General features: G+C 53.4%; 2 protein-coding genes across 8 annotated transcripts in view; one reads left to right on the top strand and one right to left on the bottom strand.

Moving 5' to 3' along the window:
- The first annotated feature begins 5,707 nt into the window (after positions 1-5,707).
- On the top strand, positions 5,708-6,696 carry TIMM13 (translocase of inner mitochondrial membrane 13). The gene is made up of 3 exons (XM_019743999.3): positions 5,708-5,893; positions 5,983-6,051; positions 6,201-6,696. Exons 1-3 carry the CDS (start codon positions 5,774-5,776, stop codon positions 6,297-6,299), a joined length of 288 nt encoding a protein of 95 aa, XP_019599558.1. The 5' UTR covers positions 5,708-5,773; the 3' UTR covers positions 6,300-6,696.
- A 275-nt stretch (positions 6,697-6,971) lies between these two features.
- TMPRSS9 (transmembrane serine protease 9) overlaps positions 6,972-25,893 on the bottom strand; it is a 34,717-nt gene continuing 15,795 nt past the window's right edge. For 2 of the 7 annotated variants that reach the window (XM_088792224.1, XM_088792222.1), the window contains exons 4-18: positions 24,400-24,527; positions 23,084-23,151; positions 22,795-22,974; positions 22,040-22,077; positions 21,125-21,238; positions 20,730-20,901; positions 19,625-19,899; positions 16,923-17,059; positions 15,856-16,174; positions 14,569-14,740; positions 13,635-13,909; positions 12,967-13,103; positions 12,050-12,434; positions 9,004-9,178; positions 6,972-8,339 (exon numbers count right to left, since the gene is read on the bottom strand). In XM_088792224.1, coding sequence (XP_088648350.1) covers positions 7,805-8,339; positions 9,004-9,178; positions 12,050-12,434; positions 12,967-13,103; positions 13,635-13,909; positions 14,569-14,740; positions 15,856-16,174; positions 16,923-17,059; positions 19,625-19,899; positions 20,730-20,901; positions 21,125-21,238; positions 22,040-22,077; positions 22,795-22,974; positions 23,084-23,151; positions 24,400-24,527 — 3,110 coding nt within the window. In that variant the 3' untranslated portion in view covers positions 6,972-7,804. The remainder of the gene's footprint in view (positions 8,340-9,003; positions 9,179-12,049; positions 12,435-12,966; positions 13,104-13,634; positions 13,910-14,568; positions 14,741-15,855; positions 16,175-16,922; positions 17,060-19,624; positions 19,900-20,729; positions 20,902-21,124; positions 21,239-22,039; positions 22,078-22,794; positions 22,975-23,083; positions 23,152-24,399; positions 24,528-25,893) is intronic. The other 5 variants (XM_019744000.3, XM_088792227.1, XM_088792228.1 and 2 more) reach the window with 5 other exon arrangements.

Genomic DNA, 25,893 nt, shown 5'->3' with positions numbered 1-25,893 from the left:
GTGTAGTCAGGGATTAATTATAAGGAATAACTAAATAACAGTCTAAATTTGAGGGACGGTGACCATCTTGTTGCAGGAGAATTCAGATCACTCGTGTACCCAGCACTGTATTATTATGATAACTATGAAACAAACGTAGGGACTACACCGCACAAGAGGGCTGTGGCAGCTGGTCCTAGGAAAGTGCTCTGGACAATTTCCTGCAGGCGGGCGGTCCAGTCCGGCAAGCGAGCTGCAAGCGTGGGAGCCGTTCTAAGCGAGAAACATGTTCCACGAGTCCACACCTTTTAACTTTGAAGCTCAGGAACCAGTTAGCAATACCCAGGATGACCCCTTCCACGAGGCTGGAGGGAGTCCTGTGCAGAGGTCTACAACGTTGCCTTAATTTCAAGCCTTTGATAAGCTCTTTACAATAAGTCAGGGGGTCTCCTCAATAAAGCAGGTTCATACATTCCCTGATCTAGCCTCCTGGGCCTCCTGGTGGCCATTTTAAAAGGAGACAGTCGATGTTTATCAATGGGAGTAGATCTCAGGTTAAGCAATATCAAGGGAAGGGTTTAGGCCAAGGCAGATTAAAAGATTCAACAAGTTTCACCAATTGAGTTATAATCACTTTCTTATACACAGGACTGGGGATGATAAGTGCAATGGAAATACTGCAATATCAGCCCAATTTTCACAAAACTGTTGCAGAATTTATCCTGTAAAATGGGTCCCCCTGACCACTATGGAGCTAATGGGATTCCCCAATTTGGAAAAATCCTTCCTAGAGCTATTTTAGTAACTGTTGTGGCTGTAGCCCTTCGACACAGAGATACATACAATCCTCACTAACATATATTTATGTCCTTCAGAAGGGGGCAATTGGATAACATCCACTTTCCAAACCTCACAATTTGAGCATATCAATAGTAATTAGTTGAATTTCCCCCTTTTGTGTAGAGTCCCTTACTTTGGTTATTCATTTCATCCTGGTAACAATTAAAGACTTCACGAGCAATTGCAGGAATTTAAATGGTTGGAAGCAATTTAGCTCTTAGTATTAGGAATGTTTGCTTTACCTAAACCATCAAAGACCTAATTGTGCAAAGCACAGGAAATCATTTTACCAAAACAAAATATTTCCCTTTATAATTTCTTATGAAGAGCATATCAATAGTCTAGGAAAACTGTCTTTTTATAGGGAGAGAAATCCATATTCCAATTCTGTATCAGTCAACCTAAACAAATCCCTTCCAATCCTAGCCAGCCTGAACACAAAATTTAAGATTCCCACAAACCTCCAACTTTCATAAACTTTTCAGCTTTTGTCTTATCTTTTTCCTTTCTCATTCTAGATCGTTTTACTCTAGGACAAAATTACTCATTTCCTTCAACAGAATGTACTTCCATTCCTTATACCTTCTTTTACAAAGCACACATCTTTTATTCTCCATATGCAATCATTTTGTCTTAAGTGTCTAGATCTTCATAGACTTTAAGGTTTCGAGTAACCAAAGGATTTGGGAAACTGTCTGGGTGAAATTGTGGCACTCTCATCCCATTTATCTTTAAACTGTTTGCTTGTAATTTTAGATTACTCCCTGATGGTTTCACGAGATTAGCCGCTCTCTCTAAAGACATGCCCGTTTTAATCAATCCAATGACCTTAAGTTAGCCAGCTTTTACTCACTGAAGATTGACCCTAGGTCATGTGCACTTGAGAAACAGTTGGGTTACTTTCTGTTATTTCTTAAATTTGTGTAAGTGCTCATGTGTTTTAAGCCAATTAAATAAGTCTTCTTTGCAACCTAATTTGAAATTACAAATCAACTTTGGCAATACTGACCAGCAGCAGAAATATACCACATCTATAACCTAAATACGTGGATGTACACAAACACAGCACAATAACACAAAACTTGAAATTTGGATCCAGGGCCTGCCCGGTGACTCAGGTGGTTGGACAGCGGGGCTCCTAAGCCAAGGTCGCCAGTTCGATTCCCACATGGGCCAGTGAGCTGCGCCCTCTACAGCTAAGACTGTGAACAACAGTTCTCCCTGGAGCCGGGCTGCAGGGAGCAGCCAGAGGTTGGTGTGAGCTGCCAAGGCCTGCTGTGTGCTGCTGTGGGGTGGCCGGCAGCCATCGTGAGCTGCTGTGAGCGGCCAACTGACCACCGGCGACTGACTGCCTCAGCCAGGGGACAGGGGGGCGGCACAAGGCTCATAACACCAGCATGGGCCAGGGAGCTGTGTCCCTGATTGAGAAACCAGACTGAGAAACAACGGCTTGAACCGGAGTGGGGGCGGGGGGGGGGGGCGAAAGAAGGGGAAAAAAGTGGGGAAAAAAATTTGGATCCAAATTATGTTTCTGGCAGATGGAGTAAGTTAAGGTTTTGTCAGGTGGCCAAAGCTTTTGCATACTGTAAGAATTCCTTTAAAGCTGTTTTTAATTTATAATTGTCGTGAGTGGGACAGAGCTATCAAAGGAGCAGTCCCACACACGTTTGTGTCTTTCCACAAGATCAGACTTTATCAGAATAAAGCCATGGATCCAGTCCTACTGACTCGGTTTACCACAAGGCTCCAGCCGGAGAACAGTCTCCAATAGTCGCGGTAGAGCGGTTTCACATAAGAGGGTCATACAGGTGTGCAAGCAGTAGAGTTAGGCAAGGCAAACAGAAACAGTCTTACGCAAGAAGGATGAGAAAGTCTGGGGTTCAGCGAGAGTCCCTACGGCGCTGGGGTGCATAGTGTGGGGTGTCAGGATTGTCAGGCGTCAAGGCTTCAAGGCTTCATCTGGTACGAGTGCAGATGTGGCTGTCAGCTTCTTGGTTGAGAGCTGAGGGAGGAGCCATCAGAGAGCTCTGATGTTATTATGCTCAGGACGGGGTGCGGTGCCCCCATCTGCAATCCAATGAAGCCATCCAGATGGTCACACTCCACCCTGCGTCTGGAGTTATCTGGGTAGGGCATTCACTGGGTATGCCTTTCACGGGATGTCACTTTGTGACTGACATAGCCATCAGAATTATTAGAGTCCATTTTGTGTTCATAGTTAATGCTCTATACGATAATCAATCAAAAACACAGTCTATCCTCTCTGAGAAACTTGAGATCCTCTTCTTTAAGGGTGCCCCATAAGGTGGACTTGTCCACAAACACAAACAAAGATGGAAGACAAGTATGCCCAGTAAAGCTGGACAGGTCAGAAAGCAGAGAATGGCCTCAGAAGGCTTGATTATAGGGGCAGGTTGTCCTAGAGAGGTTGCTCTGGACATGGAGCCTGAGCACAAAATGGCAGCTCCCCTCCCTCGCCAAAGAAGACGGGACAGAGAAAAAGAGGCCACATGGCAGCTGGGTGGCTCAGTTTGTTAGAGTGCTGAACAACAAGGTTGCCAGTTCAATTCCCGCATTAGTTCCCCTGCAACTAAAGAGTGAAAATGGCGACTAGACTTGGAGCTGAGCTGCGCCCTCCACAACTAGATTGAAGGACAATGACTTGGAGCTGATGGGCCCTGGAGAAGCACACTGTTCCCCAATATTCCCCGATAAAATAAAATAAAAAAAGAGGCCTCAGAAGTCATTTAAAATATGCATACCATCCCATTTGTTTTACAAATAGACACACTTTGGGGCTTCAAAGGAACCTCATCTTAGCCAAGAAAGCTCAAGATCATCTCGTGATTTTTGTCCAGAGGCCTAGCCGGCTGCAATTCTCTGGACCATAATTTTTGGACATGTAATCAGCCAAAGTCCCCTCCCCTGCCACCAGGAGGTAGCTGATTAACATGAGAATTTTAGCATGTGTTACCTATTTTGCATTCAAAATTATGGGTGGTCACACACACACACACACACACACACCAGTGCTAGTAAGGTAAGAGTCCTCACTACACCCCTCCTTATGAAAGTGTCCGTTTAGGCTGTGGACCAGCTCAGGTGTGAAACAGGTGAGTAGAAGCAGTGGCTCAGGAAGGCGGCTCCAGGTGTTCAAGCTCCATTTGCAAACAGGGAAAACAGTACTCTACTTAAGCCTATGTGAGGCTGCCTTCTCTAGAGAAAAGTGCCTGCCCCTGTTTCCAATTGGTCCCTTCCTATGCAAATGAGGACTCCAAATTTGCACAGTTTGGTCCATAAAGAATTGTCCTGATTGGTCAGCTTCATACATTGATTAGTCAGTAAATATACAAATAAGGATGTAATTGTGCAGCTTTGATTGGAAGGGGCAGATCTTCAGTCCATTGGTAGACTTACAATCCTAGGAGCTCTCATAAGGGTGACTCAGCCAGCAGGAACACAGTGCACAAGGCTGGCAGCTTGGTCTGTGGCTTTTCCCTAAAATGCAGTGTCGAGGGCCCCTGTTAACAATGGCTGCTAGACGCTGGTTATGAATTTGAGCCCAATTATTCTCGGCTGGAATATTCTTTCTCAGGGTAAACAAGTGGTTAAGACCCACCACCACTACCAGCACCACCAGCACCACCACATACATACAAATAAGTCCCAGTGGCAGGTTGTGGGGACAGAGCCCCAGAAAGCAGTTTCCAGGCTCTCGGCCTCACATAGACAGGTGCTGGCTCAGGTAGTAAATGGCCATCAAAGTGATTGGATGGCCATCAGCTGTGGCTAGTTGGCCGTCAGCTGTAACCAGTGAGCCATTGGCCACTAATATAACTGCTGTGGCTAGGCTAGCAGAGAAGAGAAGAATGGGGGCTAGCAAGAAGATGGTGGCTGAGCCAGTAAGCGGCCGAGTGTGGATTGTGGATCGTGTGGCTCCTGCTCCCTGTGTCTCCAACTGAGCCACCAGCGAGACTATAGTGGTATGACTCCCCTACCTATGGCTCTGTGGGTGTTCCTTTTTGGCCTCACCATGTCCTGCGTTCTTGTATGGGGAGCGGTACCAGAGACCCCGCAGGCCGCCCCGCATGACAAATGACGCAGCGAGCAGGGTCCCCTGCATGACACAGGTGACAAGCTCCACCTCCTAATCTTCCCTGGTGCTACCACTACCCTAGTGTTTTGCAGTTTTTTGTTTTTTTTTAATTGGGGAAGGGGAACAGGACTTTATTGGGGAACAGTGTGCAGTTCCAGGGCTTTTTCTAAGTCAAGGTGTTGTCCTTTCAATCTTAGTTGTGGAGGGTGCCATTCAGCTTCAAGTTGTCCTTTTAGTCTTAGTTGTGGAGGGTGCAGCTCAGCTCCAGGTCCAGTTGCCTTAGTTGCAAGGGGTGCAGCCCACCATCCCATGAGGGAGTGGAGGAGTCTAACCACAAACCAACCAACTGAGCCGTCTGGCACTGGCCCACGTGGGAATCCAACTGGCAGTCTTCCGGGTTAGGAGTATGGAGCTCCAACCGCCTGAGCCACCGGCGCGCCCTGCGTGGGGCCCTGCATGGTTTTCCTACCAGAGCTTCCTACATGACCTGTGCTCTCAGTCAAGCAAGGAGCACTGGTTCCTTCCGGCTCCACCCTCACTGCAGGGCGCAGGGTACACGTGTCACTGTCCCCGTAGGCACGTGCGGTGGGATGAGCCAAGCACCGCATCTGAGCACAGTGACAGGCCTCCGCGGGTCCAGTGCCTCTCCCGGAGCTAGGTCGTAGCCACACCCTCCCTGCGCAGTCTCGCCTGCCCATGCGCGGAAAAGTCCGCGCGAATTTGTGGGAATCGTAGTCCAGCCGTCGCCCCGCCCCCAGCACGCCCAGACTCCATTTCCCATGGAGCTCTGGGCGGCAGACTTCCGGCGCAGGTACGGGTCGGCGCACGCGGCCTTGGTCCGGTTGACTTTGCAGAGCCATGGAGGGCGGCTTCGGCTCGGATTTCGGGGGCTCCGGCGGTGGCAAGCTGGACCCAGGGCTTATCATGGAGCAGGTGAAGGTGCAGATCGCCGTGGCCAACGCGCAGGAGCTTCTGCAGGTCCGGGGCTGGGCCGGGGGCGGGGGCCAAGGGCGGCGGGGTCCGCCAGGGGGCGGGCGTCGCGGCTGAGGGCTCGCGTGTCCCCACAGAGGATGACTGACAAGTGCTTCCGGAAGTGCATTGGGAAGCCGGGGGGCTCCCTGGACAATTCGGAGCAGGTGAGACCCGCGGCGTTGGTGGGGGCCGCGGGCCGGGACCTGTGCTCGTACGCGTACTAAGGGGGGGATGTGGTCGGACCACTGCCCGGGGTTGGGGGCGCCGGTCGTGGGGGAGCCCGAGCTGAGCCGCGCGCTCTCCCCGTCTCCAGAAGTGCATCGCCATGTGCATGGACCGCTACATGGACGCCTGGAACACCGTGTCCCGCGCCTACAACTCGCGGCTCCAACGGGAACGAGCCAACATGTGACCCGGACGCACCGGGCCCGGCCCAGCCTGCAGGCCACCCTCACCCCCTACAACATTTCCATAATTCTCTTTGTGAGGCGGGCGCCTGCGTGTGCGCGCTGCCAGCCCTTGGTTTATGAGGATGAGACTGGTGCTGGGACAGTTGGGACTCTGCCCCTCCCCTTCGCCCAACCCACCTCCCACTGCCAGAGAGTGTAGCTGGGGACTTTGGGGGCCCTGGAACTTCCCAAAGTGCTGGCAGTCCGGTGGCACCTACCCTAGTGTGCCCGGGCAACCTCAAGTCCTTGGGCATAAAATCCTCCTGTGGACCTGGGGATGTAGGGTGTGATTAGATTCACCTGAGCTGTGACCTTCTGGGGGTGGGCTGACAAATAAATTGCCGAGGGGGGGCGGAGAGAGCCCTGTGAGTCTTCTCTGCAGGAGGCTTCCGTGGGAGATGGTTGCCCAGATTGAGCCACCCCCACTATCTTTCCCCTTGGTGCTACTGCGTTCTCTGGACAAAAGGGAGCCTTGAAGATGAGGCTGAACTTCCCCTAGCCCCAAAGGCTGTGGGGTAGCCCTTTCCCTGGGAGGCCTTGCTTTCCCTACCCCATCCTTCCTTCCATTTCTGGGCCCTGGGTGATATGCAGGCAAGTGGTTCTTGCTGTGATACGGAGGTGCTGAGACAGCAAGCTATGGACAAGGCTGTTTATTGGAGCGAAACATGCAGTAAAACTGCGCCCGTTGCCCTCCCACCACCTGGACTCCACCTTGGGGCGGGGTGGCCGGCTGGTTCCTGCTGCCTTCACATCTCAAGCTTGGGCAGCCTATGGGCCCTCACTCCTGGATGTTCTGTCCGATCCAGCCTCTCACAGCAGCCACCCTGGTGTAGACGCCTGGGAAGTGGGGCCGCCCACAGCCATAGCCCCAGCTGGTGACCCCAGTTAGCACCCACCGTCCGGAGGGCTCCCGGCAAGCCAGGGGTCCTCCAGCGTCACCCTGAGGGGAGGAGAGAGGAAGGGCGCTCAGAGCAGGCCAGTACCTCCCCAACAGCTGTTGTGCCAAGGAAGGACTGACCTGATCTGTACACCCCTGGGTTGCTGGCCACCACAGCAGTGTTGCCTGTGGTCCCTTTGTGACGCTAGATAAGTAACTACCCTTGTGAACCTCACTTTTATTATCTGGGAAATGGGTTCAGTGCCAGGATGAGCCATTTCATTTGGCTGGTGGACATTTGTGGACACCTGCCCCTGTGGTCCCCTAGCAGAATAGGGCCTCACACTGCAGCATGTCCCTGTCCCTCCTCTGCAGGTCCAGGGGACAGGAGGGTGGGATGGGTGGGAACTGGCTGGTGACGGATGCCCATGCGCAATAAACGATGGTGGAGTGAAAACTCGGAGACGGAGAAGGTGCCCTGCTTGATCAGCCCCGGTTTGCACTGGAGAGGAGCGCCTGGCTTATGGGCTTTAGAGTTACTAGAACCTCGCCCTCGCCCTCGGTGGGTGGGACCTGGACCCCGCAGAGCCCCTATTCCAGCAGTAGGGTACACTCACGGAGCAGCTGTCCACGCCGCCGTGCGGGAAGCCGGCGCACAGCATGCGGCTGCTGATCTGCACCGGGTAGTAGCGGCGGCAGGCCTGCTCGCTGAGGAGGCGCACGGCCGCCTTTTGCAGCTGCCGCGCCATGGAGCCTGCAGGCGACACGGGCCGGTGGGGCCGCGCGGGGCACGGGCTGGGGCTTTCCCGACGCCCCTGGACCCCTCACCCCCGAGGTTGCGGGCATCTGACCGCGCATACCTCCCTCACGCACCGAGCCCCAGCCAGTGATGATGCAGCGCGCGCCGTCGGCTGGCCGGGGCGCCGGCTCGGGCAGGCAGATGGGCCGCACCAGGCGGTTGCGGCGCACGGGCGCCGCCAGCTCGAGCAGCGCCACGTCGTAGTCGAGCGTGTAGAGGTTATAGAAGGGATGCTTGTAGATGTGCGCCACACGCTCCAGCTGCCCGTCGGCGCCGCTCAGGAATGGCGTTCCCAGGAATGCCACCCACTGCTTGGGGTCCCCGTAGCTGCAGGGTGCGCGGACAGGCGTTGGCCCAGATCCCTGTGCCACGGCCCCCGCCCGCCTGACGCTGCCCGGTGATGCTGTGTCCAAGGCCTTGCTTGTGCCCCAGCGGCCGGCTGGGGGCCTTGGGCTGGGCACTTGACCTCTCGGCCTGGGTCAATGGGTCTGAGTCCTCCCCTCCTAGGACAGCGAGGGGTGCCCATGACGGAGATGCGCCCACTCGGGCAACGAGGTGACACCACAAGCCGTCTTCATTTTTGCCCAATATTAGGGCTTTGGTGGCCAGAGGGCCCCGCCCCACGAGGCGCACAGTGCGCGTTCAAGAGCTGGGTGTCTCCATGGAGGGCAGGGCCCCTTGCCTGGTCCACTCGACTGAGCGGCCTTCCAAGAAGGGGACCCCCCAGAGTATGGCCATTGGGGGCTGGCACCGGGGATGGAGATGTCCCACAGTTACCCGGAGAAGCCTGACCCTGGGCTGGGAGAGGCTGCGGCCCCGGGTTTGGTGGGGGCCCGGGGACGGACTGGGCCCCTGAATTCCCGTATGGTCAGCCTCGGGGTGGGGGAGCATTCCAGGCAAAGACGCGGAGGCATGACAGTAAGTTTTCGGGTCACAGGTCGGTCCGGTGACCCACAGACCGGCCGGGGCGTTGGGGGCGGGCCGGACTCACACATCGAAGCAGTGCGCCGCAGACAGCAGCCACCTCTCGGCGACCAGCACGGCCCCGCAGCGGTGCTCCCGGCGCCGCAGCCACAGGCTCACCTGCCACGGCCACTCCCCGCGGCCCGCGGCGCTGCCGCCCACGATCCTTGTCAGAGCTGCCACTGGCGCCAGGCCGCAGTCTGTTGGAGGAGGGGGCAGGGCCGCGGGTCGGCGGGTGGACGCACTGGGCCCCCTCCGCACAGCCACTTGAGTGGGGGACACGCTTCGAAAAGCCTTGGCACACCCAAAGCCACTGCCCAGGAGGACCTTGCTGCGTCCCACTGCGCTAACCTGTCTGCCCAGACGAACACGACTGTAGAAGAAACAAGGTGCTTTCAAAAGGATGCTGCCAGGGCGCCATTCTCACCCAGCAGGGGTGCTCTTACCCACCCGATCCCCACAGCGCATTTTCCGGCTCTGGAGCTCATTTTCCGACCCTTCTCCAGCACTCTCCCACCACCCGGCCGCCGGAAAAGCCGCCTGTCTCCCCTGTAGCGCCGCTTTGGGAAAGGTCCCCGCCTCCGGTAGAAGGAGGGACGGGATACAAGAAGCCACCTGCCCAGTGCCGTCAGCCCCACCTCCTCCACCTTCCTGACACCATCTGGACCTCGCCCAGAACCAGGAGGCCCGCGGAAGCTACAGCCCCTCTCCTGGAAACACCACTCCCACAATGGACAGTGCTGCCCTTTCAGGGCCTTCCTCCAAGTCTGGGCCCCCAAGTTAAGAATTTGCAGCCTGTACATACTAGAAAAGTGAAAATCATCAGGCTGGAGGCCAAGCCCAGATAAAGTCAGCTGCAGAGTTAACAAGAAACTGTTTCTCCTAAGAATGGGCTAGCTATAAAGTATCAAACACCTGGTTTCCTAGGGCCCTGCTGGAAACCTTGTGCCCTAAACTCAGACTGGCAGAAACTGCTGTCACCAAGCAGAGCCATGGAGGGTCTAAGTCACCGAGACTACCTGGATTTCCAGTCCAGGAGCAGGGCTCAGATAAGGGGCTTCTGGATTTCACCTGTCACCTCTGTCTTAACTGGTTTCTAAGGAGACAGGATCTGGGTCCTCCTCACCATCCAGACCCACTCCCAGGCCTTTGGCACATGGTCTGCTTTGCTCTGAGCCCATCGAAATTGCTTCGTCTAAGTTACCTACACCACACTCTTCCCCCCAGATCCCATAACAACCTGACTTCCATTGTTTGGCGAGGCACCCCTGGTTCCTTTGGGCTGCCTCATTGCAAAGAGCCCACAAACCTTAGGGTTCAGGTCTGTGTCTGGGTGACCTGGGCTGATGGGACAAGGACACTATGAATATATGTTGGGGGGGAGGGAGGAAAAAACACCCTCATGACACGGCATGAAGGTCAGGATAGGGCAGTAAGATTATGGGTGGTTTCCCCCCAACTTCTCTGTAATGGGGTTAAGTTATGCACACACACCTCTGGCAGCCACTGATCTGAAGGACTGGCGGCTTAGGGGAGGCCGGGGGGGGGGGGGGGGGGGGCTGATGACAGAGGAAAGGGGCGGAGTCATTTCTCTGGATCAGTCCTGTGGGGAGTCACTGTGGGGATGACAGGGACCAAGACACGGGAGTTCTGGGAAAGTCCGCAGTGTGAAGGAAGATGGGTGCAGCCTGCACAGACCAGCAGCCCTCTGGGCTGAGCACCTGTCTCCTTTGGTGGCCCCCAGAAGCAGCGTGGGCCCAGCACCCCTGGCCCCCCAGACTAGACCTGGTGCCCAGAATCTGGCTGTGAGAGCACCAAATCCAGGTCTGTTGGGGCTGTGTGCACAGAGACGCAGAGGCAGGGACTGGGGGTCAGCTTGTGACCCAGAGCCAGGCAGGGGTGGAGGTAGGGGGAGCCGTACCTTCTGCTGGGCCCCGCCCACTTTCACCTTTTTCCAGAGAGCCACGTCCTCTCCACTGAGCTCTGCTTGGGTGGCCATCCTGTCCCTCAAGACTGAGGTGAGGGGGATGGTGTCTCCCGGCACCATCTGTCATGGGGGTCCACCCGGCACACCCTATGTCATGCAGAAGCCAGAGTCCTTTCTCTCTAGTCCACCAGACAGTACAGACGGCTTCTGACTTAGCTCAAGCCACATGACATTGCCTGTATCTGATGGGGCTTTGAACTATAATACAAATGTGGCAATTTCACAGAGTTCTAATAGTCAGTAAAAGTGAACCCAGTATTTCGATGTGAGCGGAAAGGTCTCGGGTACATTTTCTCTCAGTGTCTCTACCAGCCAGTTAGGCACATAGCAGGGAACCTGGGGGCCAGCCGACCCCTGCCCTAGCTTTGTCCTGCGTTGTCTTCCTTTAACTCCTGACTCCTGCCATTGTATTAGGTGTGTGTTTCTCGAGCACCTGGCTCCCTGTTGCACCCAAGCTTAGCACGGGGCCTGGCAGAAAGGAGGGCTAGGCAAGCACAGGATGAATGGAAGGAGAACTGCCCTAACAGAGACCCCTGCCCAGGGATTCCCTGTGCCCACGGTGCCCTGAAGTCTCCTTTTTAAAATGGGAGCAGACGGGTTGCAGGATAAGGCATTTGCCACTAGACAGTGTAGGTCTGCCCAATCAGTGCCCATGCCCCTGGCTGTCAGGACTGATGACAGGCTGGACCATGTCCCCCCAAATCCAGAAGTGGGAATCCTGAGCCCCAGGACCTCAGGATGCGACTATTTGGAGACAGGGTCTTTACAGGGGCGATCAAGGTAACATGAGGTCACTAGGGTGGGCCCTGATCCAATCTGACTGGTGTCCTTCTCAGAGGAGATCAGAACACAGACACGCACAGAGGGACAGGGACACAGGGAGTAGACGGTGTCCACACGCCAAGGAGAGAAGCCTCAGAGGGAACCAACCCTGCCAGCACCGTGACCTGGGACTGCAGCCTCCAGGACTTGGAGAGAACAAATGTTAGTTGTTTTAGTCACTTAGACTGGGACATTGTGACGGCAGACCTAGCTGACTGATATGGGGCCCCTGCCACCCACACGTGTCACCGCGTCCTCCCGGTACCTGGTAGCTGGGACCCCATGGTGGTCCAGGGGGTGTTTGGAAGTGGCGTGTGCCCCCTAGCAGTGGTGCTCATGGCTGTGGCGGTCCTGTTGGCAGGTTGGCTGGTGGCCCTGCTGGTGGCCCACAGGGGGGGTCTGCTGGCCGTGACACCCAGGACTGTGAGGCCAGCATGACTGCTGGTGGCAGGTGTCCTCGTCGTGGAGGGGGCAGGTGTGGGGAGAGGCTGGGATGACATGGTGTCCAGGATCCAGCCCTTCAGTGTGGTGATTCGTGCGTACACGCCGGGTTTCTTGGCCTGCGCACAGCCGATCCCCCAGCTGACAATCCCCGCCAGATAAAACACACCAGGGGTCTCCTCACAGGCCAGGGGCCCCCCAGAATCACCCTGACAAAGAAGCAAAGAAGGCTGGCTGTGAACATCTGGCCCCTTCTCCGCAGAGGGTGCTGCCAGGCCCTCCTGAGTCCTCACAGTGGGAGAGACCCATCAGTGGGGCAGGAGGACGTGGCCTGGGGACACATGGTCACAGGGACTGATACCGCCCCGCCTCCACCCAGTGCCCCACCTCCCGGGGGGAGTAGCGCTCACCACCCTGTGGGGCAGCACGGTCAGTCTGTGCGCTCATCTGTGGTTAGCTTTGCACTTAGCATTACTGTGCACCTTTAAACGCAGTGGAGTACTTATGTGGCTCTGCCTTGTACTCACATATACCCAACTGCTCACATGTACTATCAGTTCTCCGAATTATACATTTCAAGACATTGGGTTCATCCCAGATTCTCCCTGCTCAACTCTGCTGCACTAAAAAGTATTTTCCTCCTGTCCTTGTGCCCACACAAGTAGCCTTGCCGGTCGGGGTGGGGGGGGAGGGTGTGTGGGCACTGCGTTCAGATACCCCCTTTCCGTCTGTGAACGCTACCTGGCAGGAGTCCACCTTGCCCTCCAGGAAGCCGGCACAGAGCATCCTGTCTGTGAGCGAGAAGTTGTAGAGTGCACTGCACGCCTTCTGGTCTATGATGCCCACGGACGCTCGCTGCAGAGTGTCTGGCTTCGTCGCTGCAGGAAGGAGACACCCCCCCACACCACTTACAGAGTGGTCACCGTTCAATACCCACGTTAGCTCTGACAACAACCTCGGCATGAGGTACCACCCCCATCCTGCAGACGAAGAAACTGAGGCTCACAGCGAGAAGGAAGTAGAGCCCAGGGTCCCAACTCGGAGACCTAGGATCTCGCCACTGTCCCCAGCACCTTGGGTGACCTGCGGGGAGGCAACTCTGAGGTTTCAAAGGAAGCATTAATTCTTGGAGTCTCTGAAGGATATAGCACCAGGGTCTCCAAACTTTTTCTAGAAAGGGCCACAGAGTATTTTCGGCTTTATGAGCCAGTCTCTGTCGGGACTGCTTTGGTAGCAGGAAAGCCACCCGAGCCATCTGTAAAACGAATGGGTGTGGCTGTGTGCCAACCAAACTTTATTTATAAAACGCAACCGCATTGGGCCCGCAGGCCAAAGTTTGCGACCCATGGAGGAATGTAGAGGCACGTGGTCTGCAGGTGTGGGGAGCAGAGATCCTGCCAGGAACTCACCATTTCCCTCCTGCGTGTTACCCCAGCCAGAGATCATGCACTTCCGGCCCACAGGGAACTTCTGGATGGCCAGGGGCAGGCAGATGGGTTGGATGTACTTGTTGAAGTCCAGGGGCCTGGCCAGCTCCAGGACAGCCACGTCGAAGTCCAGGATGCTGGGGTTGTACTGGGGGTGCAGCACTGCCCTCTTGAGCCCCACTTTCACTGGGTTCCCACCAATGCCCGTGAGGGACACGGTGCCCAGGTGGGCCCGCACCAGCTCCACCTTTGTGCTGCTGACAAGGGGCCGCTCAGACACCTCTGCTGCCCCCAGGGACCCAGGTAGACTTTCAGGGCCCAGATTCTAAGGAGGGGCACCATGAGGATGAGGGGCCCTCAAACGGGTCCCCCCAAAAACGGGTCCCACCCTCAAATGGCTGCTCCCCAAAAGCGGTCCCAGGCTAGAGGACCAGGGCAAGGCAGGGAGCCCCTTTGGGCCTTATTTGCTTTTCTGTAACAAGAGGGAACTGGCCCAGCAGCACGAGAGGCCCTTATAGCTTTATGAGTCTCAAAGACCAAAGCCCCCTGGCTGTACAGCTGAGGGGAAGGAGCACTTGTCACACATACCACCACCCCCAGTTAGCCCCTATTTGTCCCCCAAAGACCAGCTCAACAGATTGTCCTCCCAGAAGCTGCAGCCCAGGCCTGGGCCCTTGAGGTGGCACCCCCAAGGCCATGTTCCACCCTCTCATTTGCATATGGATATCCAGATGCCCTGGGGTGGGGTGGGGTGGGAACCAGGGGGCTGCCTCCACTGTGGCCACCCTATCACACAGGTAGCCACAGGCTTGGTCATAGTGGTTTCTGAATGCATGGGGATTTGATGGGGCTGGGGTGGGGACCCCGTGATGATGGGAGGAGCTGAGCAGCCCTTCTGGCCCGAGGCAGGTCTTACTGGTTGAAGCAGTGGGCTGCCGACAACAGCCAGCGGTCCCCCACGACTGTCGCTCCACAGAAGTGCCGGGAACCTTCTTTCAGGCTGACTTGCCAGGGCACCTCCCCGGCAACGGCTCCTAACCCCCCCACGATCCGGGTGGGTTTCTCCATTGCCGGCCTGGCCCCACACTCTGTGAGGGGACAAGAGAGGAGGGTCTGGGTGTTTTAGCTCAGAGTGAGAGCACCTGGGCCCAGAGAGTTTTGGGGACACCAGGGTGCAGCCTCCTGGCTCTGGCTGGGTTGGGGCAAATTACCCCCATTATACAGATGAAGAAACCAAGGCTTAAAGGTGTCCTAATGTCTCACAGCACATATGTGACACAGCTGTGGGTATAGGTTAAAAAGGATGAGATAAAATTATAGAGCGCCCTGGCCCCATCAGCCTAAGCCCTGCCAGACATAGACCTACATCCCCAAGGTCAGGTTTATGGCTGGCTACAAGGGGTGGGGGCACACACCAGAACTATGGGGCAGCTCACCAAACAAAGGAAGAGTTAGGTTATTGTGAGATCTGGGGACAGGGTGGGATGTAGGTGACATTTACATAAGGCCAAGTTTTGATGGTCTCAGAGCAATGCAGGTTTATGGGACCATACAGAAGGGTCAATATCATATCTGGGCTGTGATTGGACCTGGCTCTTTGGAAACCACAAAGTGAAGACAGATGTAGAACATGTGACCAGACCCAGGTGTTCATCAAGGTAGCTTCCCCAGGCCAACAATGTGAATAGACTTAACGCTACTGAACCAGATACCAAACCTTTAAATGGTTGATTTTATGTTATGTGTTTGTCACCACAATTAAAAATAAAATAAATGTTAAAAACTAGATAAGCTGGTTTTACTCTTCACATGGAAAAAGAAGCACACAAGTGTGTCTAGGAAAATCCTGGGTAAAAAGAAGGGAAATTAGGGTTCTCAGATATTAAAATGTAAGGACACCCACGTGTGAAAGAAAACTCTAAATTAGTCTCTCTCCCATCCTGGTCCCACAGTCAAGGTCATTAGCCTCTTGATGACCCTTCAGGATATTCTGTGTATTCAGGATATTCAGGATATTCTTGGACTACTTGACTTTGCCAGGCAGTAAATCTGAAGGATGGTCAATGTGACCTAGCCTGTGTTCATGACACATCACTAATCAATCACCCATCTTTTTCCCATGAGTGCTTCAGGAAGCCAGTACCAATTGATCTGACCCTGCAGGGAGGGGACACCTACTTTTGCCTGTCTCCCCAGGAAATACCTTGTGGCTTAGAAGCAGTCACTGAGTCAAGAGGAACAGAGCTGGGGTCCAGTGTGAGTTTGGTGGTGGTGTCGACCACCCGGCTCTCGGGGCTGGTGGGCCAGGCAGTGCTGGGGATGGTCGGGGCAGGAGCCACCGTGGGGGCCAGAGGCTTGCTTGTCATGGCAATTGCCTCCAGGATCCAGTCTCGCAGCCTGGTCACTCGAGCATAAACTCCTGGACGCCGGGCTTCTGCACAACCGATGCCCCAGCTCACAATGCCGGCCAGGAAGAACCTGCCAGAGGACTCCTCACAGACCAGGGGACCTCCTGAGTCACCCTAGGAGACAAAGCACACCCTTAGGAGGGGTCAGAGCTCCCTGGCCTCAGCCTCAAATCCCAGAGCTGCAGGGTCAGAGAAAGCACCATGGACAGGGACCTCTCTCCATGTGAGCTCACGAGCTCATGAATAAACTGTGGGCTGATAGTTCACATCTCAGACCCTGTTTCCTCTCCTGTAAAAATAGAATAGGACAGTCAGACTACGGGACCGTTAAGATAGCTTTCAGTTCTACTACTGGCAGTTAAAAACCCAGTCGCAATCAACATCATCCCTCCCCTCCTAATCCCAGTAGATCTTTGATAATATCACTCCTTAAGTTGACAGTATCACTGGGAGCTGTGGCATTCTCCTGAAGTGCCTGATCTGCCCTCACCCTTCCTGTCTTGTGATCACACACAGCTCACCTTGACTCTTACACTCTCAAACACAAGTACTCTCTTATTATTTCCCAACATTTCCTGCAGGTTCTGGTTTTGATATGGCGACCTGAGCATATGTAGCAGTCTCGTTTCTACCTTTTCCCCACCCACCAGGCTTAGAAATGAGAGCAAAAAATATAAACTAAAAGGAAGGAAATCCACAGCTGTGCTAAAAATCAAGCAAAGGGACACCCTGGTGATGGACCAGAAACTGAGGACTTCCCCTCTGGCGGGAGGGGAGCCATGGGGCAGAAACCTGGGGGCCTTTCCTAGTCCACCTCAGTGGGTGTGCCATTGTCTGGGTCCTCTGCGGCACCAGGACTCACCTGGCAGGAATCCACCTTCCCATCCAGGTAGCCAGCACACACCATCCGGTCTGTGAGAGAGTGGCCATACAGGCTGGCGCACAGGGCCTGGTCCAGTAGCTCCACGGTGGCTTTCTGCAGCATCTCCGGCTTGACCACTGCCAAAGACAGAAGAGACAAGCAGGGTGAGCATTCCATGGCCCCAGGCAGTCACCCCAAGCCAGGAGGCTGAAGGACAGCTCCTCTCTGAGCCTCAGTTTCCCCAGTGGTAAGCAGAGCTGCTGCAGCACTGGCCTCAGATACTAGCAAAGAGTAAGCGCTCCACAAACACCTACTGATTATAACATTTTTGACCGGGACAATTAAGATGCATCCAGGGACCGGCCCGGTGGCTCAGGCGGTTAGAGCTCCGTGCTCCTAACTCAGAAGGCTGCCGGTTCGATTCCCACATGAGCCAGTGGGCTCTCAACAACAAGGTTGCCAGTTCAATTCCTCAAGTCCCACAAGGGATGGTGGGCAGCGCCCCCTACAACTAAAATTGAACATGGCACCTTGAGCTGAGCTGCCGCTGAGCTCCCGGATGGCTCAGTTGGTTGAACCGCGTCCTCTCATCCACACGGTTGCCGGTTCGACTCCCGCAAGGGATGGTTGGCTGTGCCCCCTGCAACTAGCAACGGCAACATGGACCTGGAGCTGAGCTGCACCCTCCACAACTAAGACTGAAAGAACAACAACTTGAAGCTGAACAGAACCCTCCACAACTAAGATTGAAAGGACAACAACTTGACTTGGAGAAAAGTCCTGGAAGTGCACACTGTTCCCCAATAAAGTCCTGTTTCCCCCACCCCACAAAAAAAAAGTAGGAAGAAAAAAAAAGACTGAAAAAAAAAAAAGATGCATCCAGGTTAACATCCAAGACTGGGCTCCTCAGCTCCTCTCCTCTTACCTGTACCCGCTGTTACTCTAGTCCTACCCTGCTGGTGTCTTTTCTTAGACCAGCAGCCAATGCCATCTTGGCTAAACATTAAATCAGGTTATACTGTGTGTTTCTTCAAACACTCCAGTGCATTTCCCCCCACCCCAACTTAGCCTAAACACCCAGTCTGGATTGCCTACCCCAGGGCCTTTGCACCATCTGCTCCACCTGCCTAGCGTGCTTGTCCCTGTAGAATCGGCTTGCCTTCCTCCTTCCTCTCCTTTCTCAAGGAGGCCCCTTCTGAACACCCTATTTAAATTTGCATCTCTCCCCCACCCCATCTCTGGTTATTTATCTCCATTGTGTTCATCACCATCTATCACTTATCTTGTTTAGTATTTGCTGCCCTTAGAGTTGCCAGGTCCAACACAGTAGCCACTGGCCACATGTGGCTATGTAAATGTAGATTTAAATGCAGTCAAATGAAATAAAATGTAAAAGTCAGGTTTTCAGTCACACTGGCCACCCTTCATGGGGCTGGTGTCTTCCATTAGTGCTCGGTACAGACGTAGAGAACATCTGTCACAGAGGAAAGTTCTGCTGGATGGCGCTGGTCCAGACAGTGAGCACCACGTGGGCAGGGGTTTACATATGCGTTGCTTCCTGCCTATCACTGGAGCAATGCTTGGTGAGCTGGAGGGGCTCACATGTTTGTTGACTGAATTCAGTCCTCAAAGACTTTCTCTCCTACTTAGATATTTAGACCTCCTGTCTTTGTAGCAAATATCTTTCCTTATCACAAAAATCCTATTCTTCCAGGATTTTTCTTTCTTCTCAGGCAGACATAGACCTGAGAAAACTCCAGAACGGAAGCCAATGAGCACTGCTAGGGAGGTCAGGCTGTGTCGGATTCTCAGATTCTCATTGAACTCGGGGTGTGTGTGTGGGGGAAGTTGCTAGGGCTTCAGACCTGGGTACCCCACCCCCAGGCTTCAGAGTCATTGACAGGCAATGTCTTTGTAGACCTGTTCACCTGCTGAGTTGGCCTGAGGCTAGTGGCTGTTGTATTGGACACTGTAGCTCTAGGCTGTTCTGGACCAACATTGTCCAATAGAACTTTGCTCGATGATGGGGATTCTCTCTGCAGGACACTCTCCTGTCCTCTGACTCTTTGCCTGTCTGGCTTTGCCTAATTGGCCAGGTCTTAGCTGAGGTGTCACCTCTCTGTACCCCTTCCTAAATCTGTTCCCCCTCTTCTGTCTGAATGGTTCCTGAGTAGCTATTGTTATTGATCTCAAGTAAATGCTTGTTGCCTCTCACTTTGAAAGGCTTTTTATTTTCAAGTTAACGTATCATTGACTTATTAATGCTGAACTCAAGGCCAGCAGTGCTGTAACTCATGCCTGAAGGAAGCTGACCTAACACATGTTTTTTTCATGAGCGCATATCCCAGCCTTTGGTTCAGGATCATCAGCCAGCACCTCAGCTCTACGCTGGGGGCCATATATCACAATCTGCCACGAAAGCACAAAAATGCAAAAAAAAGTGGCAGGAAATATACAGGAAGAGGACCCTGCTTCACATCTGAGCTGAAACAGAGGCAGACGTAGCCTGGTTCCAACTGCAACTTGTCACTGCTCTGTGCACGGCCGCAAGTGCGCACAGATTGCCGTTTGTGCCCCTTTGAGGTTCCAGATAGGTGTTAGCAAGTAGGTGAGTTCGCAAATCAGGAACCGCGGATAAGGAGGGTAAAGAGGACGACCTGTCCTGTCCGCAGGGTTTTCTCTCTGGGAAGGTGAGAGCTTACGGAAGTCCTCCTTGAGGTAGCCCCAGCCCGAGATCAGACACTTCTTCCTGGGCGGGAAAACGTGTGAGGCGGCCGGCAGGCACACGGGCTGCACGTGCCTGCTGAAGGGCAGGGGGCTGCCGAGGCGCAGGACCGCCACATCGAAGTCGGCCGTGTCGGAGTTGTAGGAGGGGTGAGTGATGATTTGTGCCACGCGGGCCCGCACCGTGCTGGCTTCCGAGCCGCTGAGGTGCGTGGTACCCGCGTAGGCCACCCACTCGGTGGGGTCTTGGAACCTGTGGGGTGAACAAACCGCAACTCAGAGGGCGCAGGAAAGGGGCGGGTTGGGGGGCGGGACCGGCGGAGGGCAAGGCAAATGTAAAGGGGCACCTCAAAACTCAGTCATCGAGACGGATGATATTTTTAAGCAACATTGTCAAAAATCATGATGCAACAAAGACCCACAGTGTTGGAATTAGCAACATTTTAAACAAACACAGGCTCCAACAGGGCTCCGATTAGGGTGAGAAATGTTAAGGGGGACAAAATATTATATATCCACACACTGGAATGTTATCCAGCCTTAGAAAGCAAGGACACTCCACCACCTGCTACAATGTGGATGGACCTGGAGGACATTATGCTCAGTGAAGTAAGCCAGTCACTGAAGGACAAATACTATGTGATCCCACTCACAGGAGGTCCCCAGAGGAGTCAGATTCATAGAGACAGAGAGTAGACGGTGGGGCGAGGGGCTGGGGGAGGGGAGGGGAGTGAGTGTTTAATTAATGGGGACAGAGTGTCAGTTTAGGGAGATGGAAAGTTCTGAAGATGATGGTGGGGATGGCTGCACAGCAGTGTGAATGTACTTAATGCCACTGAGTTGTAATGGTTAAAATGGTAACTTTATGTTATACATGTTTTACCACCATTTAAAAACTATTTTTTGAAAAAAGGAATGTATCTGGATTCAACCAAAAAAGTAAAGAAAAAGTAAAGAGAGAAAGACAAAAGTGAGTTCCAAGGGGCTCTGAGGACACCCAGGAGAGGTGGCATCTGCAGGGTGGCAGGGCAGGTGTGGTACAGGGGTGGGGTGGGTTCTGGGCCACAGGGGCTTGGGGCTCACTCATTGAAGCAGTGGGCAGCAGAAACCAGCCACCTGGCCCCAATCACCGCAGCCCCACAGAAGTGCTCGCTGTTTTCTCGGAGACTGACTTGCCAAGGGAACTCCCCAGGGGACGCTTCCATGCCCCCCACAATCCTGCCGGCTGTCCTCCAGCCCGGCTGCCAACCGCAGTCTGCAAGACACAGATCACCCATCAGGACCCCAAGAAGGCAGGACCACGGCCACGCTCCCTCGGCACATATGCACCCAAGTCTCTCATCCACAAGGCCCCCACGTTCCAGGACATGCCCAGGGTCCCCCACTTGGCTTTGCTGTACAGGGTGGGCCAGGAAGCCCAGCGGCAGCTGACCCTGGGAAGGGATGGGGGTGGGCTCCTGCCGCAGGGGTGGACTGACCACAGTGGGCCTCGTCAGATCCGTCGGAACAGTCCACTTTGTCATCACACTCCGGGTTCACTTTGGTCACGCACTGGCTGTCCCTGCAGGAGAAGGCGTTCCCTGGACAGCGACCTGAAGGCAGAGCAGAGCCGGTTCCCACCCTCAATCCATCGCTCCCAGCCTCTGGTGTTTCTGAGATGACTTTCTCAGAATTAGCAGGGACACAGCACGAGAATGTCGGTCAGCATGGAGCCAGGGCTGGGCAGCGTAAGTGTATGTGTATCATGTGTGCACCCCCAAATTTTCTAGAAGCCATGTTTTAAAAAAGTGAGAAAGCTGCAGTTAAAATTTTTAAACTATGGTAAAACACATAATGTAAAGCTTGCCGTTTTAACCACTTTAATTGGAGCCCAGTCACTGTCTGTGGGGGGCCATCCCCGGGCACTGTGGGGGCCCCCCCACTGCATGCCAGGAGCATTGCAGTGTGACCATCACATATGTCCCCAGACATCACCTACCCCTGGTTGAGGACCACTGATGTGACGCTAAATAAGTGTATCTATACATATGTCATGAGCTGTCTGGAAGGATAGTCACCAGAATATTAAAAGTGATGAGAGTCCAGGTGACATTTACTCTTTTTCCTTTTTTCCCCCATAAACTTTTTTTGTGGTCTTTTCTTTAACAACAGCTTTTAAAATCCCAACAAGGTTTCTCTCACTCACGCTTGGCCACATAAATCAAAGTGCCTCATCCACAATCCTGTGTGCACACGGGACTGTGAATCTGTCCCCCGGAGGAGGCTGGGGTGCACAGCCAGCTCACCCTGGGCGTCTTCTTAGGAGAACCCAGTCTTAGGAACCCTCTGGCAGTGGCCACAATCACAGGAAACCTGGCAGAGGGCAGGGAGCCCATGACAGAGAGAAAGCATACCTGATTTCAAGTCTCTTTCTGTCAACGGCCCCTTCTGGCTTCCTGTGAAGAGATATTAGCTCAGTCAGTGGGTGGCAATGTTCTTTGAAAACATTACTCTGCAAAGCAGAGAGCTGTCCACCACAGGAGCCACTTAAAGCCTAACTGAAATCCATTAAGAGCAAACCAAATGGAGCACTGTGGTCTCACTGGCTGCATGACAGGTACTCCACGGCCACCGGGGGCTGCTGGCTACCACAGCGCAGACATGGAACATTTCCACCACCACTGGAAATTCTATTAAGTCACTAAGATTCAACTCTCAGGTGTGTCAGCGTTGATGGGGAGGGGACCATAAATGTCCTGTAGGGCAAGGGTTAGGTGATCCACCTTCAATCTGACAACAACCTGATGCATCCTCAGATTTTAGAGTTTAGCATTTACTTTTATCTCTATACCCAGAGTTGACAAAATCCGGCCCCCCACTTGTTTTTGTAAATGAAGTTTTATTGATACACAGCCATGTCCATTCACTTATGCATTGTCTTGGGCCAATTTTGTGCTACAATAGCAGAGTCAAGTGGGCTGCAAAGAGGGAAATAATCACACTCTGGCCATTTACAGGTTGCAATAGCCCTGTAAGGTGAAGCCCTGGAGGGTGAAGCAGTGCACATGCGTTTCCTTTTCATGGGAGTGGGTGATTATTGAAAACCCCAAGTTTAACGCTCCCCTCCCACAGCATGTCCCTCACGACATCTTGGGCCTCTACAGCTTACTTGCCTGTGAGCTCGGCAGACACGATGGTGCCGTGGGCACCCAGGGGGATGCTGTGGCCCTGCAGCCTTGTTCGGAGCCCCTGCTGCAGCAGCTCCCGCTCCAGGCCCAGGTCCAGTGACCGCAGGGCCAGCAGCAGGAAGTGCAGACGGAAACGCACAAAGACGCTGGAGTTCCCATCCCTGCAGGCAGGAGAGAGGCCCTTGAAGGGAGGACTCTTCTCCCTGGACTCTTCTGGCACCTTGGGGAGTCCACCAAGGTTCCTTCACCCCCAAGGAGGCCCCGACACACCTGTAACTTAGCACCGTGCAGCCCATGCAGCTGGCCTCCAACTCTGTGTTCCGAAAGCTGCTTACAAACTGCAACGGAAACACAGCAGCAATGTTGAGACGGCAGCATGGGCTCCCATCCCTGAGGAAGCCTGTTGTGTGCAGAGAGCTGGAGAAGGGGGGCGGAAAATCACCTCCTCTTAGACCCAATTCATGCAGTGACTTCATTGAGCAATGTAAACGACAGGAAAGGGCATTTCAAAGTTATTCATATGAAAATATTGCTCCATCAACAGATAGATAAAATGTGTCTATCCACAAGGTAGAATATTATGCAGCCACGAAAAGGAGTGAAGCACTGACACTCGTTACCATGTGGATGAATCTGAAAACATGATGCCAAGTGAGAGAAGCCAGACACAAAAGGTCACAGTGTGTGATTCCACTTATATGAAACATCCAGAACAGGCAAATCCTCAGCGACAGGAAGTGGTTAGTGATTGTCAGGGGCTGGAAGTAGGACTGGGTCATGGGGAGCGACTGCGATGGGGACAGGGCTTGCCTGCATCTAGACCTGCTCTGTCTTATATAACATTCCACAAATTTTCGGAATGTTCTACATCTGCCCCACCCTGTATGGCAGCCACCACCCACAGGTGACTACCAAACATTTGAAACATGACTGGTGCCACTGAGGAACTGATTTATACATTTTAATTAATTCATGCTTAAATTTTAAAATGGATGTTTGATTCACTGAGCATCATTTTTTCAAGGTCCATTCACGTGGCGAGTGTCAGCACCTCCCTCCTTTTCACAGCTGAGTGACAGTCCAGTGTGTGGGTGGGCCACGCTGTGTGTGTCCATCATCAGCTGAGGGACATCTGGGATGTTTCCACTTTTTGGCTGCTGTGGACACGTGAGCAAGTTATGTGTGAAGTGTGTTCCTATTTCTCCTGGGTATCTACCAAGGAGCAGAACTACTAGGTCAGGTAGTAATTCTATATTTGACAAGTTTTTGATGAAAGCTAGAGAGTTTTCCACAGCAGCTGCCCCATTTCACATTCCTACTGGCCATGTATGAGGATTCTGATTTATTACCATAATATAGTTTGCAACCTTTAAATGTGGCCTGCTGGAGTCAGTTCCCACCGACACCACTCTCCCCTGCATTCCGGAACACACCAGTCCCGCCACACCCACCTGTCCTGTTCCCCCACAGGCCCACCTCCCTGCCCAGCTCCTGCCTGGGCGTTGCCTTGCTGGGCTTTCTCGGGCCTGGGGGGCTCCTCTGGGTGAAAGCCCCCGGCCGCCCCCTTGCATCCGGGAGGCCCTCACCAGCGTTTCCAGGGCAGGCGTCAGTGCACGGTAGTAGTCGGAGGCCTCCTGCTGCAGGCTGCAGGCGTACCAGATGCCCCGCAGCTCGGCCGTGTGCTCCACAGCGACACCCTGTGTAGAGAGGGAGGCTGCGGGGGAGACCAGGGCCCCGTGAGAGAGCCCAACTATGGAGTCGGGGCTCAGCTAGGGGGCCCTGAAGGCCCCCACCACCCAGGGGCTAGGTCACCCAGACAAACAGGTGAGTGGGCTGACTCCCAGGGGTTGTCCTGAGTGATTATTAACAGTGCCCCCCTTTCAGCTTTCACATGTCACCCACCTGGAGGCCCCTAGGTATAACACAAAGCCCCAGAGCTCCCCAGGCTTTGCCTGAGGGCAGAACTAGCTCCTGGTCATTTTTGTCTCACCAGTTGTGTCTGGCCCAAGGGCCTGAAACCAACTTCAGTCAAAAATGGCTGAAATGGCCTCAGGAGACCTTCCTTCCACTTTGGAACAACAGTCCCCACCTGCTCCCTGGGAAAGGGACATCAAAAACCACAGGGGCACAGCTACAGTCAGTCACGGGTATCAGGACCTTCAGACCACCGCCCCAGGATGCCACCCTCTGAAAACACATGGCTTTCCAACTGTCGGAAACACTGTGTCAAAAGTACACACTAGCAAGGAGTGACAATCATAAAAAAATGTAAATAAAGAATATGAGGGAGGGGGGTTCACACAGTGTGAGGGATATAAATGATAAACGTCTAAGTTTTGCTTTGTCTTGTGCACCTGAAACTAATAAAAAAAAAAGAATATGATAGCAAGCACGTAAACTGTGAAAACACGTTTCTGTTGAAAATATATTGGAACTGTCAAAAGGACACACTAGCAAAAAATGGTCATAATTGCAAAATAAGAAAATGAAAGCAGCAGCCACATAAACCGTGAAAGCCGGCTCCCAATTCTATTTATTCTGAATGAGTACCCATCTAGACAGATATTTAGATATTTGTCTATTCAATAGAACGAATATTCAAAACCAATTCTAAAAGTGGTTTGGTTTCTCTTCAAAAGCTAAATATAAAGAAAAACGAGCACCCTGTCATGTAAACCAAATTGCTTATGCTCTGTACCCAACTAAGCCTTTACATTTTCCCCCAAAATAATCACAGACCCCTAGAGGTTGGAGAAACCGGACAGAGAGGTCCCAGGGCCCTACTCCTACGTCCCCCCAAGGCTAACAGCTCCACTGGAAGCTGTGAGCTGTCTTCAAGGGGAAAGAGACACATTTTCACCTCGAGTTTAAAATATATATTTTTTTAATTTAAAATTTTAAGTGCATCTTAAAGCCTTCCTTGGTTTCAGGGATCCTGCTGGGGATTACCATATTTTGCTGTGTATAACGTGTATCCATGTATAATGCACACCCACGTTTTTGGCCCAAACTTTCAGAAAAAAAAATATTTCGTTTTAATTTTTTAATTCAAAATTTTATTTGTTTACATTTAGGTACAT

This window comes from Rhinolophus sinicus, chromosome 15 (assembly GCF_057876585.1).
Source record: "Rhinolophus sinicus isolate RSI-liver-muscle chromosome 15, RSI-T2T, whole genome shotgun sequence".
NCBI lineage: Eukaryota > Metazoa > Chordata > Mammalia > Chiroptera > Rhinolophidae > Rhinolophus > Rhinolophus sinicus.
The sequence above is the reverse complement of the archived record's forward strand: the minus strand, read 5'-3'. Positions and strand labels throughout refer to the sequence as shown.